Source organism: Glycine soja, chromosome 11 (assembly GCF_004193775.1).
Source record: "Glycine soja cultivar W05 chromosome 11, ASM419377v2, whole genome shotgun sequence".
NCBI lineage: Eukaryota > Viridiplantae > Streptophyta > Magnoliopsida > Fabales > Fabaceae > Glycine > Glycine soja.
The window spans coordinates 51087697-51111619 of record NC_041012.1 but is presented as its reverse complement, the minus strand read 5'-3'; the positions used below and the strand labels follow the sequence as shown (position 1 = coordinate 51111619).

General features: G+C 30.8%; 2 protein-coding genes across 3 annotated transcripts; both read left to right on the top strand.

The window, feature by feature from the left end:
• The first annotated feature begins 3454 nt into the window (after positions 1–3454).
• On the top strand, positions 3455–9765 carry LOC114377105 (DNA topoisomerase 6 subunit B). The gene is made up of 19 exons (XM_028335500.1): positions 3455–3709; positions 3794–3846; positions 3955–4052; positions 4143–4248; positions 4471–4608; positions 4809–4860; positions 4982–5046; positions 5211–5317; positions 5397–5499; positions 5641–5726; positions 5814–6010; positions 6600–6715; positions 6834–6919; positions 7182–7254; positions 7821–7912; positions 8250–8388; positions 8471–8565; positions 8691–8865; positions 9432–9765. Exons 1-19 carry the CDS (start codon positions 3616–3618, stop codon positions 9576–9578), a joined length of 2022 nt encoding a protein of 673 aa, XP_028191301.1. The 5' UTR covers positions 3455–3615; the 3' UTR covers positions 9579–9765.
• A 4575-nt stretch (positions 9766–14340) lies between these two features.
• LOC114372885 (glucose--fructose oxidoreductase) lies at positions 14341–18736 on the top strand. 2 transcript variants are annotated; one of them, XM_028330444.1, is made up of 12 exons: positions 14341–14488; positions 14582–14853; positions 14929–14977; positions 15139–15156; positions 16147–16262; positions 16328–16441; positions 16892–16942; positions 17434–17522; positions 17602–17662; positions 17790–17864; positions 18041–18151; positions 18329–18736. In XM_028330444.1, the coding sequence occupies exons 2-12, from the start codon at positions 14584–14586 to the stop codon at positions 18455–18457; spliced, it is 1083 nt and encodes a 360-aa protein (XP_028186245.1). In that variant the 5' UTR covers positions 14341–14488; positions 14582–14583; the 3' UTR covers positions 18458–18736. The 2 variants fall into 2 exon arrangements, with proteins under 2 accessions (XP_028186245.1, XP_028186246.1); XM_028330445.1 differs by lacking the exon at positions 14341–14488 and having other exon boundaries at positions 14495–14853.
• The last annotated feature ends 5187 nt before the right edge of the window (positions 18737–23923 follow it).

Below are 23923 nucleotides of genomic sequence, written 5' to 3'. Positions count from 1 at the left end.
ATAATTTCCAATTAAAAAAAGGTCTTAAGATTAAAATCAAATAGGTATATATGTATAACAATTTACGAAATTTTTAAAATTCAACCATCCATTAATTATTTTAACATTTAAAGTGCATTATTCACGTCATGGGGTTTAATTTTTTTTTTTAATGTGTGCACATTTATTTAGATGCATTTTTCTTTTTAATTTCACCATCTCTTTCAAAAGGTAATATAATAGAAGATGTTATAAGTTATGAATAATAAATCGATTAAGTAAATGTTTTGTGCCCAAATATATTGCAAAGCGTTTTTAAAAGCATGTTACAATATAATTATACACACGAGTAACCCTTAGGCTTTTACATCTATGATTTAGATGTCTTTTACTAGCTTTCTTAAATAATTGAATTCATTTTTGTTCACAAAGAACAAAAAATGATTCAAAGTTTTAATTCGAAAAAAAGAAGATCAAATCTTATATCAAATTCATCGTTGCCCATAATTTTACTTGAATAACATTAGTTTAATTATCACAGCTTTTTTTAAAGGAGTTTAATTATTACAGTTAAGAAATTATTTCAATGATATCTAGGTAACGAATTATATTTGACAAGAACAAACACCCTATATGTTAATAAACTCAAATTTCACACACAAAATAGATAAAGAAAAATATAATAAATAAAAAGACGCAGTCTCAACAAAAGGCTAAAATACGATTATAAAAATGACATCAACAAATTATACACATATCTAATATTAAAAAAAACCCACATTTTATTGAATTTGGATCCAATTTTATTTAATTATTAAATAATTTAAACTGATCGAACCAAATTACATATTATTTTATTTAATCTTCAAATTAAAAGACTTTTTAACCAAAAACCAATATAAACAGATCCGGAAAGCACATGTTTTTAAACTGATCGTTCACGAGTCCAATATCCTATCTAATATCCGACACTATATATGACATAATTAATGAGCCAAACTACGGGAAATATCTGCGAATAAAAAAAGATTTGTATATGTCGAGGGTTGATAAAAGTAAACTTTTACCTTTCTTTTTAATTGAACCACATCAATAATTTATACAATTTTTTTATACATAAAGTTCGATTATCTCTCTATTTTAAGAAGATAATAGTATTTTATTATTTTTTCTAAAATATAAAAACTAATTTCTCTATCTTCTCCCACACATTTTTCTCTCCTTTATCACCTCTCGTGTAGTCGATCTCAGTCAAAATTTCCAAACTCTTTCCTTCTTATACATTCATCTTCTCACCTCTAACAACGGAACAAATATCTTCTTAATTTTGTGCTTCTTCTGATACTAATTATATTTTAACTTCTGTATAGCACATATTGATTATTTATTTATATAATTAAAATTTATAATAAATAAGTATTTTAAATATATAAGTTATATTGTAATTAAATTTTTAAAATAATACTTATGGATATATAATTATATTTTAAATTTAAGATAAATAATCTATACTGACATATTTTAAATAATATTTTAAATATCTTAACAAAACTGATATCCTTTTTTCAATTTTTGAAATAAAAAAATATATATTTTAGTTGTTTTATGTACTATTTTTAATTTTTCGTAACATACATCTCCCCGTGTACTATGTCATCTTATCCCACTTTTACTCTCTAAACTTTTTATTTTTATTTTTTGTAAATATATTTTAAATGCAAAAATAAAAACAGACAAACATATGCTCAGTGTATCAACGTGAGAAGAGTAAAAGAGAAAGTTTTAAAAAATAGATGAAAATAAAAGAAATAGAAAAATAAACAATTATATAATTCATAAATGATCAGTAATAATTAACAAGAATGGAAAATTGTTCTCAACTCCCACCTTTAGGCTCCAAAGATGTTGCAATTGGTCGTTTCTTAATGTTGATATTTTTATGTTCCGTTTGCTAGAAATGAGAGAATTAGGATAGATGGAAATTAAATGAAAGAGTAGAAATATGAGCGAAATAATGTGTAAAGTAAATGTATTTGGTTAAAGATAAATATAAAAGAGTTAAGAAGAGAGATAAAGAGATGAGTAAAAATAAATGAAAATAATATAATGAATTTTATATTTTTTTTCCTAAATTTCACCTAGCAAGCATGCTAACTTATTTCTATATACATATGAAATTATTTCCATTTTTTATACCAAACAACATCTTTAAAAGGTGTATATGGAACTCCTTCCTCGGTATCATACAAAAGGGAAGATTGAAGAACCTAGTCTAGAGACTTAACAAAAGAGTATTAAAAAAAGTGTTGGTAGCGTTCTTCCAAGGATATTAAAAACATTTACATTTAATTAAAATGCATTTACAGTATAAAAGTTTGTTACATTTTTATTTAATCATAAATTGTTATATAATGTAAGTTTATTGTTATTTTTTATTATAATTAATTTAAAATTTATACTTGACTTTTTACTATTAACTATATTGTGGGTTAGCAAAAACAAAAGGTAGAAAAATTAAGTGTAAGAGGAGAGACAACAAAAACTGAAAAGAAAAATAAAGCTTTGATTACCATTCAACCGACACATGACAACAATTGAACAGTTTTTATATAACTACAGACAATAATAATAATAATACATGAAAATTATTAAACTTGTGACATTTTTAACAAAAGTTTTTTATTTTTAGTTTCTTAACCAAAACTACAATAACAGTAAACATTAGGCAAAAATTCAATTTCAATATTGATAAGTTATGTTCCGTTTGATTGGATGAAAGAAAAATTTAAAATTTGAATTGAAAAGAAAGTGAAAGAAAGAAAAGATTTCAATTTTTGTTTCCATAAGGCAACTTTTTTTTTCCTCTCAAACCAAAAAAAGAAAATATTTGGTTAGTTATATATTTTTTTTTATTATTTTCTTTCATCCTATTTTCTCTCATGTCAAAGAGATGATTAGAGTATTTTTAATGAATAATTTATTTTGAGTTCTTAGACCATTTTCTATGGGTTTTATAATACTATTGAAATAATTTTTGTCATTTTTTACTTTAGTGATCAAAATCAATTTAAATGATTGGATTTTACTTATAAAGCTAAAAAAAAAAAAAGACGTTAAAAAATATTATTTTTTAAAAAAGGTGAGTTCTTATAAGTTTTTGAATCTCCCACGAAGAACACTTAAACAAAAATAGTAATAGAATCTGGTGGACAACCTATTTCAAGAAACTCAATATTAAAGATGCTCTTGCATTAAATTTGGAAAATGCAATCACAACAAAAGAATACCCTGATGCAGATTGCAGACAACAGAATATGTAAACTATCAGGGATCTTGACCGTCCAAATATAAGGACTACAGCCATTGATATTATGCAAAACTATTAGCCGTTGATCTCGTGAATGGGTTTTGCCACTGGTCGTGGCAGCGTGATCCTCAATGCGGACGACCGCACTAGATCGCCACAAATCAAGCATTTTCAGTTTTTCACCTTAGAACCCTAGTGCTGGGTGCAGGAGCTTGCTGAATCGAAGTTAATTGCTCTCACCCACTCTCAGCTTCTGCTTCTAAATCTGAACTCAACGGTTCTGTGAAATCAAAATCCGCGGCAGTTCAGCATTCTAGGGTGATATTTTCATGGATGGAGATGGTAGCAGTGAAAGCCCAATCGAAACTAAGAAAGCCAAGTCAAAAACCCCTCGAAAACCTAAAGAAACCATTCTGAAGCAAAGTCTCTCACTCTCTCTGGATGTTGCAATCTGCGTTTCATTTCATAGCCTCTATCTTTCAACTGATTTTTTTTTTTAATTTGTAGAATCCCCTGCCGAATTCTTCGCAGAAAATAAGAACATTGCAGGATTTGATAACGTACGCATTATTGTACAGTGACATGTTTGATTTGCTATATGTGCATTTTTTATGGTATTTTTTTCTACTGTATATGTTTTCTCTGAAATTATGTGGATTTAACTGCAGCCTGGAAAATCTCTTTATACTACTGTTAGAGAGCTTGTGGAGAACTCACTTGACTCGGCGGAGTCCATATCGGAGCTTCCGGTGGTTGAAATTACTATGTAAGTGTGCAAGTGCAAGTATGATGAATGATGAACACGAGTAATTTGTATCTGTAAACTGTTTCTTTCATGCTAACTTCGTTGTTGTAGTGAGGAGATAGGGAAAAGCAAATTTAATTCCATGATTGGTCTTGTTGATCGGGAACGTGTTGATGCGGCTTTGTATGATGATTATGAAACTGAGAAGGCTCGTGAGGTGTGTTTAATTTTATCTTGTTACATTGGCTTGCTTTACTGAGATGTGCTATTCTGGATCAAACTCTATGGTTTGGTACTATAAATTGTTAATTTGTTATGGTAACTAATTTGAGATTCTTATCTTGGTTCGTTCATATAAACAACTTGTTGCAATTGGGTAGACTAAAGGGGAAAGGCTCTCTGGGTATGGTTCTGTTTCACATAATACCTTCCCTTGCAGAAACGATTAGCAAAAGAGGCCCGTGCTCAAGAGATGCAAGCAAAGAATGCTGCCCTCGGAAAGAAAGTGAAAGATACTCCAGCTTCAAAGGCTATCAAGGGTCGAGGTGAGGCTTCCTTTTACAGAGTTACATGCAAGGTGCGCATGGTTTCTGCCTCAAGCCTTCCTTTGTGACACTGTTGATGTGCTTTGTCTTTGTGTTAATTTTGATCCAGTCAGCAGAACTGTTTGATCAGATTTTGAAATCCTATTCGAAAGTAGTTTCTCATTTTCTGTTGTTATCAATCTCATTCCTGTAAGTGAAATGTTGACAGTCTCATGGTTCTTACTAATTGCAGGATAATGGAAAAGGAATGCCACATGATGACATCCCAAATATGTTTGGCCGAGGTCAGTCAGTTACTTGCTGCCTCAGTTATCTGTGCATCAAAATGTTTAGATATTTCAGTAGTAATATTTTGTTGGTTGGAACTAGAAACCTCAATTACTGTAAGCTTATCTATTCATGCAGTTCTATCTGGGACAAAATATGGCTTGAAACAGACACGTGGAAAGTTTGGTCTTGGTGCAAAGATGGTAATGATTGACAACATGCACTAGTTTAAATATAATTTCCCTTTTTTTGTTTTGTTTTATTTACTCAGGTAATTAACTTGTAAAAATGGGAAACTTTTCTGTTGAAGTTGTATTACATACGTGTTTCACTTGGCCGTATTAAGCAGTAATTTTCATGCATGCAGGCATTAATATGGTCTAAAATGAGTACTGGGCTTCCTATTGAGATCACTTCATCAATGAAGAACCAAAATTATGTTTCATTTTGCAGGCTGGATATTGACATTCATAAGTATGAAAATTTTTAGTATTGTAAATGAATTAATATTTAAACTCCCTCCAAATAAACAAATGCTTCAACTATTTTTCAGGAATATTCCTCATGTACATTTACATGAAAAACGGGAGAACAAGGAACATTGGCGTGGAGCTGAAATTCAAGTTGTCATAGAGGGGAACTGGACAACTTACCGGGTACATAATACTTATGTGATGAAATGTTAATAATTTCACTGCAAACTCTAGATAGCAGTTCCATTTTCCTTAATAAACTGTTGTTGTGCTTATTGATTTTATCAAAAGACTAATGGTGATCATCTTTGTTTGCATTTGCAGTCAAAAATATTGCATTACATGCGACAAATGGCTGTTATCACCCCTTATGCTCAGTTTCTATTTAAATTTGTGTCAGATGCACCTGAGTATGCATATGTATCTATATCTTTTCAGCTTCTGCCCCCCAAAACAACTGTGCACAATCATCTTATACAAACTGTTCTCTTTGGCAGCAAGAATGTCTCTATAAGATTTGCTCGCAGAACAGATGTAATGCCACCCATTCCTATGGAGACAAAGCATCATCCATCATCGGTTGATTTGCTGCTAATTAAACGACTTATTGCTGAAACTTCGAAGCAGAATCTTTTGCAGTTTCTTCAGCATGAATTTGTAAATATCAGTAAATCTTATGCTGAAAGATTGATAGGTAAAGAAAAACAGTAATTTCATTAATAATTTGTTAGATCTTTTTGCTTCTTATTGAGCAAATATTTATGCAGGTCTTTTAACGAAGCATTTCATATGGTATTTATACAGTCAAGTTAACTGTTTCAATTCATCATTCTAACAGAATTAATGACATTGGTATTTGGTTAGGAAATAGGAAAGATAATAGTAAACTAAGGTTCCCTACTTGAGAATTGTCATTTGTCTCTGATATAAAAACATTGTTATTGTGCAATGATTAAGTGGAGAGAGAAGATATATTTCACTCTGTCCTTGTTGATATTGAAATATGGGAATGATCAAGATTTAAGGGCCCTTTTTTCTTACTTTATATTCCCTTTTTCTTCATAAGTTAGTGATGGACTAAGTTGCCTTCTGCAGCTCTGCTGTATGTGTATATTTTTGTTACTGAGGCTCAGAAAGAGATACTTTTGGTTGCTGTTGACATTCTAGTAAAGTAACAATTCATTTTGCCTGTGATTAGAGGAAGTTTATATTCACATGGTTCAATGTGCATGTTATTGATGCCCAACATGTTTTCTGCTGCACTCTTTACCTTTCTTTCTCAGGAGAAATGGGTCCAGACTTCGGCTCGAAAATGACTGTGAAGTCTCTAACTTCACAGCAATTAGTACGGATTCATCAATTGCTTCGTCAAGCCAAGTTTGATGATCCTAGTGGTCATGTAAGTAATGGAGTCTGTATTATGGGGCCCTTTCATTTATATTTCATTTTCTTTATTTTTTTTTCATTTTAAATTCCTTGTTTTTGTCATTTTATATGCCCATATTACCTATTTTCAGTGTCTTAGCCCTGCTGGTGAATACAATCTTCGGTTAGGAATTATAAAAGAGCTGCACCCGGACATGGTTGCAACTTATTCAGGCAGGTTGTAGTTTTACCCGATCTTTTCTCTTGCCTCAAATTATTACTTTTTTGGAACTTCCGTATCTCTTAATTAATCATTTTTCTATCCTTGTTATGGATCACTGTGGGTATTTAGCTTACTTTTTTACTCTATTGGAGGTTCAAAAGGGGAAACATAGCCACTAGTCTAGAAACCCATGAGAGATTTCTTAATGTTTATGTGCTTGACTTTTCTGATAATTCATAATGATTTAAAGTTAATTTCTTCTGTCATTGCTGCACAGTGCTCAAGTTTTTGAAGGTCACCCATTCATTGTGGAAGCTGGAGTCAGTGTAGGTGGAAAAAATGTCAAACAAGTTAAGTTTCGTTTCCAGCAGTATTAATGCTTGATAATAGTTTGAAATTCATGTGTTAAAAATATCATTTTATCTGAAAAAAGTAGTTGGAAATAGAGTAAAATATTATAAATGTAGTAATAAACGTGGAGAAAAATATACAATCGAAAATAAATCTTTTGTTAGACATGCAAAAGGATTGGATTCAGAGAGATATTTTCTTTTATGTTCTTTTTCCGTGTTTTTGTGCTTTTAGCTGACTTCCTGATCCTACTGGTTTTTTTATTTGATTTATATTGTAATAAATTCTTGTTCTATAAAGAAAAAACTTAATTTAGCTCTTGAATATGCTTTCTGATGGATTGTAATAATATTCCCTGCCCCCACACTCCCATCTCTTCTTACTGTATTGTATTGTGTTATAGTTTGATTGCTACTATGGTCTTAAATTATGTGATGCTGGGTCATTTTTTATCAACCATTTGATCAGCTGGACAATGTTAGGAGGTAGTTGTAAAGAGACGTTTCATTCTATTCTTAAACGATGGTAATGGTTTGTCAGTGACGACATATAGTACTTGTTACAGGGTCTGAATATATTTCGATTTGCCAATAGAATTCCACTACTTTTTGAGCAAGGTGCTGATGTTGTCACCAGAACTGCACATAAAAGAATCAAGTAAGTATGCACAGAAACACATGGTTTATTTTGACTTTCTAATTTTTACTTTGTTTGGATGAGGGAACAGAATGAGAGGAAAAAGAATAAAAAGAAAGAAAATCAAGAGAAAATGAAGGTATAAATGATGTTTGGATGAAAAGAAAAAAGTGAGGAAAGAAAATATATTCATGTTATGATGAGGTGAAGGTATAAATGTTGTTAGGAGTGATTTTTTTTTTTTTAAGTCAGTCCCACTATAACTTTTCTTTCTTGCCAAAATCAATAATTGCTTTACAGAAATTCTCTGGCATCACAAACACTAAACCTATGAAATCTTTATGAAATACTTTTTCAGCTGGAGTAGTTACAAAATCAACCAGATGCAAGATAAGATTGGTGTCTTTGTAAGCATTGTGAGCACAAAAATTCCATTCAAAGGAACTGGGAAAGAATACATTGGAGATGACATAACTGAGATTGCTTCTGCTGTCAAGGTTTGAAGTTTTTAATATACAAATTTTCATATTTAGCTATGTAAAATAAGCTAACAGCATTTTCCCCCCCTGCAATCTCTAGTATGCTATTCAGCAGTGTTGTGTCCAATTAAAATCCAAGATTGTGAAAAAGATGCATGCACGTGAGCAGCAGGAGAGGAAACGAAATCTAAGCAGGTATGCCAAAGTTCTATTTGTCCCTCATAATTCCAGGAATGAACTGAATGGTGCAATTGTTTTCTTTATATATATATATATATATATATATTATGAAATAAAATATAATTCCTATCAATTGGCAGGTATATTCCTGATGCTTCTGGTGCAGTATACAATGTTTTGAAAGAAATGACACAGTTACATGCATCAAAGAAGATTCGTTATGGGGATGATGATGCTGAACTACTGAGTAAAGTCTCTGAGAATTTGATTACTAAAGAAACACTGTGTGAAAAGCTTTCTAAACATGTTGAACAGGTATACTCTCTAGCTTTGTGTGTGAAAGTTTCATAGTTTTCTTCCAATTTACAAACTAAAGGGATACCTCACAACGACACAACCTGAATAGATGGAAGTGTCAGAGTGGCAGTAAATTGATCCAGAGGAACTACTCTTGCTCGTCATATGAGCATGTCCACTCCACCTTAAGTTAAAATATAGATTTAGTTATATTTGGTAGCTAACAAGGGTTTAGCCTGAAGAAATACGAAATTGTCCTCATAAAACTTCTGAGTTATTTTTTTTCCTGACTAATGCAAAACGTATCTCCTGACCTGGAAATTTCTCTTTACATTCTAGATAATGTACTTAACTGCTTATTACCTTTTTTTAAGCTCATATTTCGAGCAATAACGGGTAGTTGCAATACCTTTAGTCAAAATATCGAATGAAGCTTTAGGCAGTACCATCTAGGATTGTCTCCTTTATCGATAGTATGAAGTTCATACAATGAACTGAAGATCAAGAGATGAGCTAGGTAGGAGATGCTTGAATTTTGAATTTATTGCTGAAGTTTTGTATATAATTTATATTTGTATATGCAGGTTGACTATGAAATGGCATTGGAGTATGCCACGCAGAGTGGAGTAAGCGAAGAACCCAGAGAAACAATATACATACAATCATTGGAAGCTGAAAATAAGATGATTGACCTACAGACTCCATTTATTGTTTTCAGAGTCTTTCAGTAGGCTTAGAAAATTTATTTGATAGTGAAAAGAAACAAAAGCGAAGATGATTTTTCCAGATTAAATTTATATTGTGTTACCCGAAAGAACAATTATTGTATCTATTCTTTTCATTTGTACCAAATGGCAATAAGATTGATATGATATTGCTGTGAGTTCTGAAATAATGTTTACGCGAGCATCTACAGTACACTGCAAGCATTTAGAAAAAGCACAGATAATGACTCAAACTCTAAACCCACTAAGAACACGGTTCTTTGCCAGTGAAAACAAGCTGAAAATTGTTTATTGTGATGATAGAGTATGTTGGACAATCACTATTCCAGTATTCCTGATCTATTTTGGAAAAACAACCCAAAGCCAAAAAAGTTGGGCCAAGATGTACTTTTGTCTGTTTTATAATTTTTATTTTACAAAATAATTTATTATTTGTTGTATAAACTAAACTAAAATACGTACTTTGGAAAGTAAGACTCCTTTCTCAATTTCACACTTTCAATCTAAGAATAACGTCTCACTGAATTTTCTACATGGGATAGTTGTTAGTTTCCTACACTTAGATTGAAATGTACGGTCTCTTAAATTGAACTTCATAAGTTCAATTTGTTATATTTTGAATGGATTAAAAAGGTAGTAGCATTTGCTTATTTATTTAATGGTATATAAAAATTCGATACCCAAAAAAGGTGTATAAATAAAAATTCCAATACAAAATTATGGTTTAATAGGTCTTTCTTCTATCAGTAAAAAAGTAAAAAAATAAAAAAAAATACATTTTTTCTAACATTTTTCTCTCCAATATTTAATGTTTAAAATTTATTTTATTGTAATTTTCTTTATCAAATTGAATATGATACTAACATATTTATAACACTCACACAGTATACATTTTACTCAATTGAGTGAGTTAGAATCTCTGATATTTTATTGTAATCTAAACAAATTATTTATCCATAAAAAACATGGTACCAAGTCTTTATTTTAATTAATTGTTTATCTTTATTATTGTAATCTAAAATATCAAGGGATAAAATACCAAAAAGGTACCAAGTCGATTATAATAACAAGTTAAAAATAAAGACAAACAATTAATTAAAATAAAGTTACAATAAATATAATATGAATCAGGAAAGGTGGCAGAGCCCCCTGGTTAGATTATATTATATTTTTTTATCAGAAATAAAATACAATTAACGAATTCAATTAAAGAAAACACAATTATAAGAGTATGCAGAAGGAAAGATCGATTTAGATGGATAAAGGACGCTCCTCAAGTAGACACGGTAAGTTATTTCATTTAAGAAAAATATAAAATGTGATGATCCCAGACTTTTTTTTATATATAAAAAGAAAAACCTTATAGGTTTTTTGGACATTAAGCTAAGTATTGAAGCTCACTGATAGCCCACACTCTTTGGGTCTTACGAAGATCTTATTTTCCTCCAAGCACTATCCTAACCATAAAGGACTTTTGTATTTTTTAAACATGTATCAAGGGCACACCTTTCAAGGCTTACAAATCCATGTTTTCTTAAAAAAAAGAAAAATATAGTAAATATATGGATTCTAAATCATATTTGCATTTTTTAAATGAAAATAACTAAGATCCCTTGAGGGTGTCTTCAAAAAACTTAGCCAGCCATAATAGATATCATATTTACAAATAGGAGGAAGAACAAGGGGGAAGAGGGGAGATTCAGAGAATACTGAATATTATTGCTGGTATCAAACCATTACAAACTACTACTTCTCTTTCTCTCACTATCTTTCTAATGTGTGTCTGTGTATTACAACTAAGCTCTGAGGCTCTTTATATAGAGAAAGATGAAGGAAAAAAAAAGACCCCTTTAGTCAAGAATAGTAAAATTATTATTCTTTTACTCTGTTAGAGGGTCCATTTTTACAACGGTTATTTATGAAAAGACTCAATGTCAGAGACTCAGCAAAAGCAAAGATTCTTGCCTTGGTGTATAGTTGTATTTTGGCAGGATGTGTCTATCTTCTGAACAATTTTTTGAAGACTTCGTAACAGTAACATTTTCTTCTTCTTGGATGTTTCCAGAGCAAAAAATGTCTAATGAGTCTTCCATGGAAAGGTCAGTGGATGGAAATGGAGGAGTTTGTTGTCCATGACAACCATTGGCCTTATAAATCTCTTTGTCTTTTCTTTCCTTATGAAAAAATTGTACCAATTTGTTGTTGTGTTCAACCGGGAAGAGTGTGAAAAACTTCCCGTTGTATGCTGGTAGGAAGAGTTTTGTGTCATGGATTTCTCTTATCGGGTCAAAATCTCTTTTGTCTGAATATGAGAAGAACCATTGTTATCCTTGTGTTTGTGCTCTCATAAGGCTGTATTTGTACTGTATGTTACCCTGCACATCCTAGGTCTTATATTCCTCATTGAACAGACAGGAAAAGTCCCTGCTGTCTTCTGGTAAGAGTTTCATAACATGAGAGGGATAATTTTGTGCAAAAAAGTTGCTCGGGCAGTTATAATTTTGATGGAAATATAGTCCATTATTTCTGTCTGTATCGGGTTTGTAGCTTCATTTATAGAGGGGTTAAACCCCTCAAATCTGTCTAAGGGAGGGATCAGAATTAATTCTAGACATCTATAGTGCAGGAGACTTTTTGTGGTGATTGCCAAGTCTTCATATCCGAATGACTTGAACTGGTCTAGGTCCAGTCTGACTTTTCTAAAAAGAAATTTTATCTTGCACGGACAATTAATTTTATCTTCGCAAAATGGCGTTTTATTAGTACACACAAATTTCTGGTTGAAATAGGCATGGACGCCTATGTAAAGGCCAACAATGGCTATTGTGTACCTTAAACAATAATTTTGGTATCTTTTTGAGATTGTCAAGGTTCAAGTTGTTTATTGGTCCGGGGACATTTGGGCTGACAGAGTCTTTGTAGGTTCTGGGGAGGTTTTGGCTTTTGGTAAGCATTTATGATTATGGTCATAGCCTCTAGCTAGAGGGCCTTCTTTATCTTATTGATATCACTGGTATTTAATTCAAGAGCTTTTTCTACTTCTTCCCTTAAATAAAATCCTTTGTACATTAGGCTTTGGATACCCTCATTTGTCAAGTAAAGGTCTTTAAAATTGGTGTAAACACCTTTATGAGATCCTGATAACAGGACAAAAGTTATATAACCTTTCCCAGAAGGAGAGGCTCTTGTGAGGAGAAAAACTCCTTGGTTATCTGTTATACAGAAATTGTATAAGACACAAATTATGCTCTTTTTCACATAACAAACGAAATTCTCATTATTGTTTGTGTGCTTTGTAATATTCCAAATATTGTTGATAAGGTAATTGAATGCATCATTGATAGCTTCTCTACCAGGGGTAGTGAAACTCATTTGTAAGTATTGACAACTCTTGATTGTTAAACTTCATTTTTTGTTTTATATTTTGGTAGGAGACCTTTAGATTTAGACAAAAGAGATTTTGACCTGATAAGATAAACCCATGATACAAAACTCTTCCTACCAGCATACAACGAGAAGTTTTTCATACCTTTCCCGATCGAACACAACAACAAATTGGTACAATTTTTCCAGAAGAAAAGGAAAGACAAAGATTTATGAGGCCAATGGTTGTCATGGAAAACAAACTCCTTTATCTCCATCCATTGATCTTTTCATGGAAGACTCATTAGACATTTTTTGCTCTAGAAACATCCAAGAAGAAGAAAATGTTATTGTTACGAAGTCTTCAAAAAATTGATCAGAAGATAGACACATCCTGCCAAAATACAATTGTAAATCAAGGCAGGAATCTTTGCTTTTGCCGAGTCTTTGACATTGAGTCTTTTCATAAATAACTGTTGTAAAAATGGGCCTTGTCTTATGACAGAGTAAAAGAATACTAATTTTACTATTCTTGACTGAAGGGATTTTTTGTTTTGTTCCTTCATTTTTTTCTATATAAAGAGCCTCCGAGCTTGGTTGTAACACACATACACACATCAGAAAGATAGTGAGACAAAAAGAAGTAGTAGTTTGTAATGGTTTGATACCAGCAATAATATTCAGTATTCTCTGAATCTCCCCTCTTCCTCCTTGTTCTTCCTCCTATTTGTAAGTATGATATCTACTATGGCCGACTAAGTTTTTCGAAGGCACCCTCAAGGGGCCTTAGTTATTTTTATTTAGAGAATGCTAATATGATTTAGATCCCAGACATTTGTTATATATATATATATATGTATGTATTTTTTTTAAAAGAAAACTTGGGATTTGTAAGCCTTGAAAGGTGTACCCTTGATATATGTTTAAAAATATAAAAGTCCTTTATGGTTAGGCTAATGCTTGGAGGAAAATAAGATATTTTAAAACCCAAAGAGTGTGGGCTGTTAGTGATCTTCCGTCGACTTAATATCTAGAAAACCTATAAGGTTTTTTCTTTTTATATATATAAAAAAAGCCTAGGATAATCATATTCTATATTTTTCTTAAATGAAATAACTTACCGTGTCTATTTGAAAAGTGTCATCTATCCATCTAAATCGATCTTTGCTTTTGCATAATAATTGTATTTTCTTTAATTATATTTTATTTATGATAAAAAAATATAATATAATCTAACCAGGAGGTTCTACCATCTTTCCTAATTCATATTATATTTATTGTAACTTTATTTTAATTAATTGTTTATCTTTTATTTTGTCTTTGTTTTTAACTTGTTATTAACTTATTATAATGAACTTGGTTCCTCTTTGGTATCATAAAAATAAAAATCTTTTAGAAAGGTTTAATTGTAATGGTTATGGTAAAGTTGGGCCGGAGTTCACTCCAAGTGACAATAGGGCATTACAAAATCCAAACAACAGAACAGGTGATATGCACTTGCTAGAAAATTAAATAAAGCTAAGGAGAAATATTGAGAAGCAGGAAGAAGCAAGGTTCGATTTGAAATCTGAAACCGTGTATCACATGAATCCGAATTGGTAGATAGCTACATGACATTACGTGGTAACATTTGCATTGTGTTGTAGTTATGGCGACGAAGCAGCTTCCGCAGATCGCCATTCTGGGAGCTGGTATCTTTGTGAAGACTCAGTACCTTCCGAGACTCTCCGAGATCTCTCATCTTTTCATTCTGAAATCCATTTGGAGCCGCACTCAGGAATCAGCTACAGCTGCCGTAGACATAGCTCGTAAGCATTTTCCCCAAGTAGAGACTAAGTGGGGAGATAACGGTTTTGATGACATCATTCACGATGGATCAATCGATGCTGTTGCCGTGGTCTTGGCTGGACAAAATCAGGTCTCTTAGTTCTCTCTTCCAAATCTAAGAGACACATTCAATTCTTCACTATTTACAATCAATCAATTGCTGCAGGTTGACATCTCACTCAGGTTGCTAAAGGCTGGTAAACATGTCCTTCAAGGTATTTTTTTTTTTTTTTTGCCTGCCTACTTCACATCATTCTAGTAAACTGATATTTTATAAATCATAACCATTTAATTTTCATGCCATTAACTCTGTTTTCTGTTTGTTTTGGTTTGGATATATTGTTTGCGTTGGGTGCCTAATTTGGTGGATATAAAGAAAAACCTGCAGCATCCTGTGAGTACTGTTTTCTTATACCAATTATATACTTCTATCTCTATGTGGATCAACATTTTAGGTCGACCTTTTTTTTATTTCTTTTCGTCAGTGTGTATGCAACTCAATTTTGTTCCCTATGAGAAAAAATTATCGACAAGTCATAAGGGTATTGTCTCACATGTTCTATGAAAACTAGACCTCAGTTTATTCATCTTCATATGATGACATGTTGTTTAGGATGCTTTTTCTTGTTATTTTCTAAGGTTGTATTAAGGCAATAAGAAGAATCTTGAGGCAAGACATGTGGATATTAAAAATCTTTAGTGCAATAATAGTGAAATCAAACTGAAACTTTGCTGCATTTAGGAACTCCTGAGGACCTCCACACTTTCTAATGCCAATTGTTCCATTTACCTTTTGGAATTCGATTGGTTCTATTCAAAATGTAAGTCAAGACGCTACTCATTTACTGATGAGGGAATATTGACTAAGAATGTGAAGAATTGTCTCATCTAGTACATTCAAATCTTGCAGCAGTTTGGTTCGGGTTTCATAGAGAAGAGTAAGGTAAAAAAGAAAAATTAGAAAAGAACAAGAAATCACGAGAGTGATATGGCTGCTTACTTAATGTGATAATAATCACATCTATTTGTAATCACGAGTCAAATACCAAGTTGCACACAAGCTAGAGTACAAAATTTCACCAGGGGGCATTATAGACCATCTGATGATTCCCATCTCACTTTTGTAATGGAAGTCTGTTAGGACCCAATGATACGTTTGATAATGACTTGGAAAAACACCATTCCCTCTGTCATGTTGATGACTTCTATATTAGGTGTTCCATGTATAATTATATATTCTATTCCTTTATAATTGCCAGTTATGTTATCATGCTGGTCTTATTGTTGATCATATTGTTGTCATGCCTTGTATAAACAATATTCTAATATTCTTTCCTTAAACTTTAAACTCTTAGCATAATTATATATCAATATAACAATGCAGGTACAAGTGAATTGGAAGCTGCATTGTCTAGCTACAAATCTATTTCTTCTGATGCTCCCGGTCAATTAATTTGGTCTGTGGCTGAAAATTATCGATTTGAGCCTGGCTTAGTAGAGGTATTTGTTTGTTTGAGATCTTGACCTATGAATCCAACTTTGCAGTTACATAATTTTTTTGGCAGTGCAAGAAACTAATTGCTGGCATTGGGAAAATGATGAGTGTCCAAGTCATTATTGAAGGATCAATGAACAGTTCAAACCCCTATTTTTCAAGCTCTTGGAGGCGCAATTTCACTGTATGTGCTTTGTGATTAAGTTGCACATTCTTTGTCTATTTAAATTTAACAGAGTGATTGCTTCAATGAACTCTGCCATTCTGGCCTAAAAATTAAAAGAACTCTACTATTTAATATAATAATTGAAGAATATATGATATCTTAATATTACAAACTTTATGATAGTAATGAATAAGAATGAGGTTTTAGTTTTTTCCCTCTCTCCCAATTTCAAGTTTGAATTCTTTATGACATAACCAATGGAGTACTAAGACATTCTAATCCATTTTTAATAAGGTTCATTTTGCTTTTCTGAGGTTATACTTGATAGCTAAACTGTTGCAAATTCTGGAAAAATTTCAATAACTTATCATGTTATTATTAGCTTAACAGTTTACGCATGTTTTATTGTCCTAATCATCATTTTTTTTGGTTCCTTATGTGAAGTTATCTTTTTCTTCTTTCTGGCAGGGAGGTTTCATTCTTGATATGGGTGTGCATTTCATTGCAGGGTTAAGAATGGTAATCTTAAAGATTTTATTGTATAATTCACAGACTATTTTGTTAATTATCTCATATCCTTCTGGTATTTCCAATGCAATTTATTGTGCAGATAAACTCCTCTGATTATTGGTCTTATCAAACTGATACTATTTGGCATCAGAATCTTAAATTATGAACTGTCTTACCATAAACTCTATTATTAAGGTTTAATGCTTTGCTACCAAAATACAGTTGAGTAATGAAAAGTTATTGATTGTATGATTTAATTTTTTTTATGAAAGACTGTATTTTGACATGCTTATAGTTTCACACTCAAAACTATTGAGTGCATAAATTATGAAAGATAACTGCTTTTATTTTAGTGCTGAAATGAGCGTGAAATGGGAAATTTGGTTCTAAAAGTTGAAGTAGTTTCCTTTCAACTTACTTCTCTATTATAAATCCTAGAAAAGGGGCTTAGAGGCTTGACTTCTATACAATGACGGTCTTAAACTTTTTATTTTTGGCAGCTTGTTGGGTGTGAGATTGTTTCAGTTTCAGCTATGACATCTCATGTGGATTTGACCTTACCTCCCCCAGATAATATATCATCTGTCTTGTAAGGCTCTATTTCATGTTGTTAGCTTTACAATACATGACTGGAAATCTAAGATTAAGTTTGGAATGTTTTGCCTTAGTCATTTGGAGAATGGATGTTCAGGAGTGTTTGTAATGGTTGTCTCCTCCAGATCCCCCAAGGCATGTATCAATGATCATTCATCTTACAAAATACACACATGTGCAACGCATGCTAGGATGTAGATATGCTTATTATTTATTCTTGCAAGTCTTTTACTTATGTCATGATATTTAATACCTTATATAGACCTTGTGGCGAGTTGTTGGCTTGAATGGAACCCTGCAAGTTGAGCGTGGATTCCAAGGACAACATGGTTACCTGGTATGTACTTTAATTTCAGTTAATGGTTTTCATGAATAATCAATATCTTAGGTAGGATCCGAGCTTTACTTTAAAATCACTGAAGTTGCAACCTATTTTAACCAAAGCACTGTAAGTTATCTTCACTGTCTTACCTAAAATGCCAGCATTTTTTGTTGTCTTATGATGCTATATAGGTTTCATTTTATGGTACCGATGGACAAAACAAAAGCTCTTTTTTCCCATTCAGTGGAGTAACTGAAGAATTAAAAGCTTTTATTAATGATGTATCTGAAATCACCCTCAAGGTAATTGAGTACAAAATGGTTCCTCCTTCTCATATTTGAATTCTATAACAAATTCCTCTCGTTGATTTATCATGTTACCTTACCCTCAATTATATGTCCAAACATACCCGGAACTATAGATTCAAATCAACCTGAACAGGGTGCTATTCTCTAGTCTAATTTATTTCCTTCTAGCAGAAGCGGAATCAGTTTGTGACTGAGCCTCGCCTCTCTTATGTCGAAGGTGCAAGAGATGTTGCTGTGTTAGAGGCAATGCTTGAATCTGGAGCTAGGCAAGGTGAGTTAGTTCGTCTGAAAAAGTTTTGAGGCAATAATGGAATTGGTCACCTAGTTCAATGTCTGCGGATATTTACTCTGTATTGTTCTTGAACATTGAGGTAAGCAAGGCAGTTAAGTATTAGATGAATAAGGTGGTGTTTAAATAATTGCTCTGATCAATGTCATTGGATGAAGTTGTAGGATTTGCATAATATATCATGCATATATTAATACTGTGAGAAACTTGGTGCTCTCATATTTCGTTTTGTACATATGCTCTCGGGCACTTACGAATTTCTTTAATTTTGGTGCACTTCGTGGACTGGATTTTGGATTGTCTTTTTACCCTCTATTGTTAGAAGAGAAGCTTTGTGACACCCATGCCCCAACATACATATAAATAAATAAAACATATAAAAATATTGATCAACAAATTCACGTGGGTAAAAGGTTCACATTCACTTCATTATTACTAAATAAGACTTATTAAAAACATATTCGGCTCAAAACAAGACAGTCAAAGTTTACAAAAAATGTTTTGTTAACATTTCATGCTCACAATTTAACATCTCATAATGTCACAATCCATTATCGCTGGTTTACATGTATCTCACAAATTAACATATGTTCCACTTTATACTTATACTCGATTTCAACGATAGTATTATAAGCTGATACTGTTCATGAATTATACAATATTCACGACCTCACACTCGTGTTTAAAACACGTTTAACACATTGTGCTACAATTTAACACTGGTTTCTAACTAGGAAACCTATATTTTTCCTTTAACACGCATCAACATTTTTTTTTCAAGATAAATATTGGTCGGGTTATTGTATAATTTATAGCTCACAACACAATTAATGTCACATCAAGTGTAAATCACACACTTATTCACAATTAAAACTCATGTTCACAACTTCACATCTCATTATATCACAATCAACCATTTTATGCTTATGTGTATCTCGCAATTTAACACATTCAATTTTGCACTTATACTCAATCTCCATAACAATATTATAATTTCAAAGTAATATATTATTCTAAAATTTATCATATATTCAATTTATCACTTATATATAATCTCAATCATAATGTTATAATCTCAATATAACTATTTATTATGCTAATCTTATTCAAAACACAAACAAATTATACAAAATTATTTCTCAATCCACGGGGAGTAAAATCCCTCAAACAATTTCACATAATCATTCAATACAATAAACATCCCAAAATAAACCCAAATTTGATCCTTTAAGAACCTTACACATGTTCATTATAACCACAATTATGATAAACTCATCATTTACCTCTAAGCGGGCTCACGTGTATATTGTGACAACAATAGCGGCATTTCTAACAGTTTCCTGAGATTTCTCAAGTTTTTCCTATGACTGCTCTAATAGGGTTCCCAAACGTTAGAGAGAAGGAGAAGAGATTGAAGTCTTTATTCCACTGTCTATGTGCGATAAGTATTTCTCCCTCCACAAATGTTATTTTGCAAATCAACGATGAAGATGTGCATAAATGAATTGCGAACCACATATAAAAATTTTACGACAATCTAACAGTTAACGAGTCTGGGATCGTAGTTTTACTAAGATAGTTTTGAGTTTCTGCGGGAAAAAAAAAACCTACGATGCAAAGGGTAGCTCTCAGCTCTGACCTGTTTTCGTAATTCCCAATAGTGAGAATGTTTGGAAATGAGTTCCAAACCTGATGCTCAAATTTCACTATGATCCAATGGTGAATGAGTCTGAGAACGTTGTTTTTCTGAGACAGATTTGATGATTTGCAAGAAAAAGAGAAGATTTTGAGAGGAGAAGAGAAAACAAAATTGAGAGGAAGAGGAGAAAACTGACCTAAGATATACCTCTATTTATAATTAGGGTACTCAAAGCTTATTATTTACTCTATTTTTCTTTGTTTATTATTTTATAAACAAATGCTTTATTTTATTTCCTATCAAATAAATAAATCAAATATCTTTTTTTTCTTTCAAATCATTATTTTAATAAAGTTATTTCTCTTTATTTATTTAATTATAAAAATCTCATCTTTTTTTTAAACTTCTATTTATTTTAAATAAAAAAACCTTTTTAATTTAATTCATGAAAAATGAGATGTTACAAGCTTAACTTAATTGACAATTATATAATGTATGAATTATTTAAATTTAGTATATGTTAGAAACTAGAATGTCATACGGTTCATGATCATAAGCTAAATGCATTTAGTTGTCATAAGGTATTACTCCGTATTTAGGAAGTTGCTCCCATTTACTCTTAATTAGTCTAGGAAATAGTACCCATTTAAATTTCGTTCTGCATAAAGAATGTCCTGTATTCAACCGAATAAGCAAACATTTCATTCAGAAAATTCTCTCTAAACTATTCTCAAGCAATTCCATCCGGAAGCCATTGAGAGAGGATTGGTTTGGTTAGTGGTTAGGCCAAGCAAAGCGAGAGTGGGCTGAGTCACGCGTTTTTGGTTATTGTTGGACTCAATGACTCACACTCACCTTTACTTGGCTGTTGGTAATGCACATTTGAAGAAGGAAAAGGAGAAGGAAGAGGAGGAGAATTGATTTTTTTTTAAAATAATTTAAATAATAAAAAATTATGTATTATTTATGTGTAAGTAATTATATTTGATGACGTGATAATCCATCTATCACATAATCACTTAATAGAATAAGACTAATGACAAGGATTATATTAAAACATAAAAAAATGTGAGATATTTAGGTGATCAAAAGTAAATTTTAAATAATAAATTGAAAATAATCTATTTTTTTAGATATGATAAATATATTTAAATCATTAATTAATTTAAATAAAAAATATTAACACTAGGTAACATGATCTAAAATATAAATGATAAAATTACGTTGTGTTTTATATGGGTGAAAATTATCTGATAAGCAAAAAAAGTTGTGTTCGACTCTTAAATTTTGTTTGGGTTGTAGGAAACACGGGGAAAAAAGTATGGTCCAAAGATAATGACTTCTGAAAAGAAAAAAAGGAGAAAAAACTGATTAACTGAAGCAGTTCCCTCCCACTTTGCAAATCTGTCGTGGGAACAATGATTTAGGTGTCTGTCTTTTGTCTTTTCAAAACACGCATTCTATCCTTTGTTCTTTTTTCAGAGAGAAGATTCATGCATTATTAGACATTGACTTGTCTCGGTCTCACTAAAATCATAATTACACATGAAGAAAGAATAACACAAACAACCCTTAAAAATATAAGTGCAATTCAATGAGTACAAATAATGAATTGCGAGCTTAATTTTTTTTGCCATAATTTTTCACAATTATTATTTGAACAAAAGCTACATAAAATAAGATTTTGTTTAAAACATAATTTCTAATATTATAAAGACGCAATCGATCGTCATTTTCACATTTCCTTCAATTTTTTGTTTCATAATTCTAGAAGACACTAGTCCTTGTTTGGTTCACCAAAGGCAGAAAGATAAGAAATCAGTGACTACAAAATCAAACTCACAAGTCAGACGTGTTTCAGTCAAGAAACAGGTGGTTTGATTTCACCTCTCACATTATTTCTAAATCGTAATAACATTACGTGTTTTTTGGTAAATTTTTACCCATTTACTTTGTCGTAAAGAAATTGATTTTAAGTTTAAAGTTAATTTTAATTAAGGCAACTTTAAGTAATTTTTATGTCACAAAAAAAATTATACATCAAATTTTACTATTAACTTACTCTTGTAATAAAAAACATCCAATCATAAATTATCTTCCTTCAATTTTTTAATTAAAATTAATTTTACAAAGCGTATACCCTTTTTTCATGGAAATATAGGGAAAAAGAAAATAGAAGAGAACAAAACATGATAAAAATATTAATTTTTTTTTATTTTGTTGAGATGAAAAATAAGAAGAAAAATTTGTAGGGATTTCAAAAAAGAAAATCCCTGGATAGAGGGAAAATGACGAGGATAATCTTTTTCTTTGTTTAGTTTATCTAAAAATTAAATATTTTTCTTATAACAAAAAATAAATAATTTCATGTTAATAATGATATAGTAAAAAATTTAAAACTTATGATAAATTTATCTTTTAATTAATATAAAGAATTTCTATAAAATTTATTTATTTATATTTAAATAAATGATAAGAAATTTTTACTTTTATATTTTTATCAATCCAAATAATATTTTTATTTTTTTCTTTTAATTCTACATCTCTTGTTTTATTCTTTTTTCCATTTTACTTCTCATCCAAACGTAGCAGTGTAGAAGGGTTCCTTCTGCGTTGTCCGTTTCCTTCCAACAGACACAATGCCGTTTTCTGTACTAAAAAAAGACACAATGCCGTTAATTAAGTATAGTTTGTAAAATAGTAGTAAAAATTATCAACGTAATTTATAAATTTAGTTTTGATAAAATGTGAATTTACAAACAATCTCCTTTCATTTGGATCCCGTCGTAGGATTCCAATTAAGAATATGCGAAGTTTTAAAAAAAAATTCCCTCCATCCAATAATGTCATAAGAAAAAAAAAATATTTTAAAACAATTACCATTTTAATTTTTAATGATACCAACTAAAAAAAATCATTAAGTTAACTTTGTAAAATTATTATTTACTTTTATTTATTTATTTATTAATTTTTCTTCATCTGACATAAAGTATCTAGAATGACAATTATAATGGATGAATAAAATAATTAATATTATAAGTGTTTTTAATATTATTTTTTAAATTAAAGTTAAATATTTGTCTTTAAAGTAAAATTTTACCTTTGCAGCTTTACTATTATTGGCGGATAAGAAAAGGAAGCATTCCAAAATTTACCAGCTGGACCACACTTAACAGTGTAAGTTAAGTTAGTCTTATAGGGGTAAGAACCGTAGGAATCGTAGGACAACGACCCCACCAACAGAACTACTGCAGTACCAATGCAAATGTCCCCGCATCACCATTTGTTAAATTTTATAGGATTTTCTTGGAAAAGTTGCTTTGATTATTTTTTCATGGTATTTGTGTGTTTGGACTTAGGATATCGGCTTTCAACCTTAATCCAACACCACCTTACTTTTATGCAGGAGCATTCATTTGTTCAGTTGATTTCCATGAATTTGACCAGCTAAATTAAATTAAGAAAAAAAGCACTTTTAATCTTTATATATATATTGTCAAACTTGATTTTAATTTTTGTATTTTAAATTAATAAATTTATTTCTTTAATTTTTAAAATAGGTGAATTTAATCTTTTTAGTGGCAAGTTTTTTTTATCACGAGCACAAAATTAGACTAGGAACTAAATTCATATATTTTCTAAAGTTAAAGTTTATCCATTTAAAATTATTGGAGTTAAAACCAAATTTGACTAAAAGTACAAAAATAAAAAATATATTTTTATTTAAATTAATTAAGGTGGTTTTTCTAATTAGATTTTTTATGCTTATTGATTAATGTAATAACTAATTTTACTAAATATATTTTTAATTTCATTAAAAAAATTTAATTCAACCAAT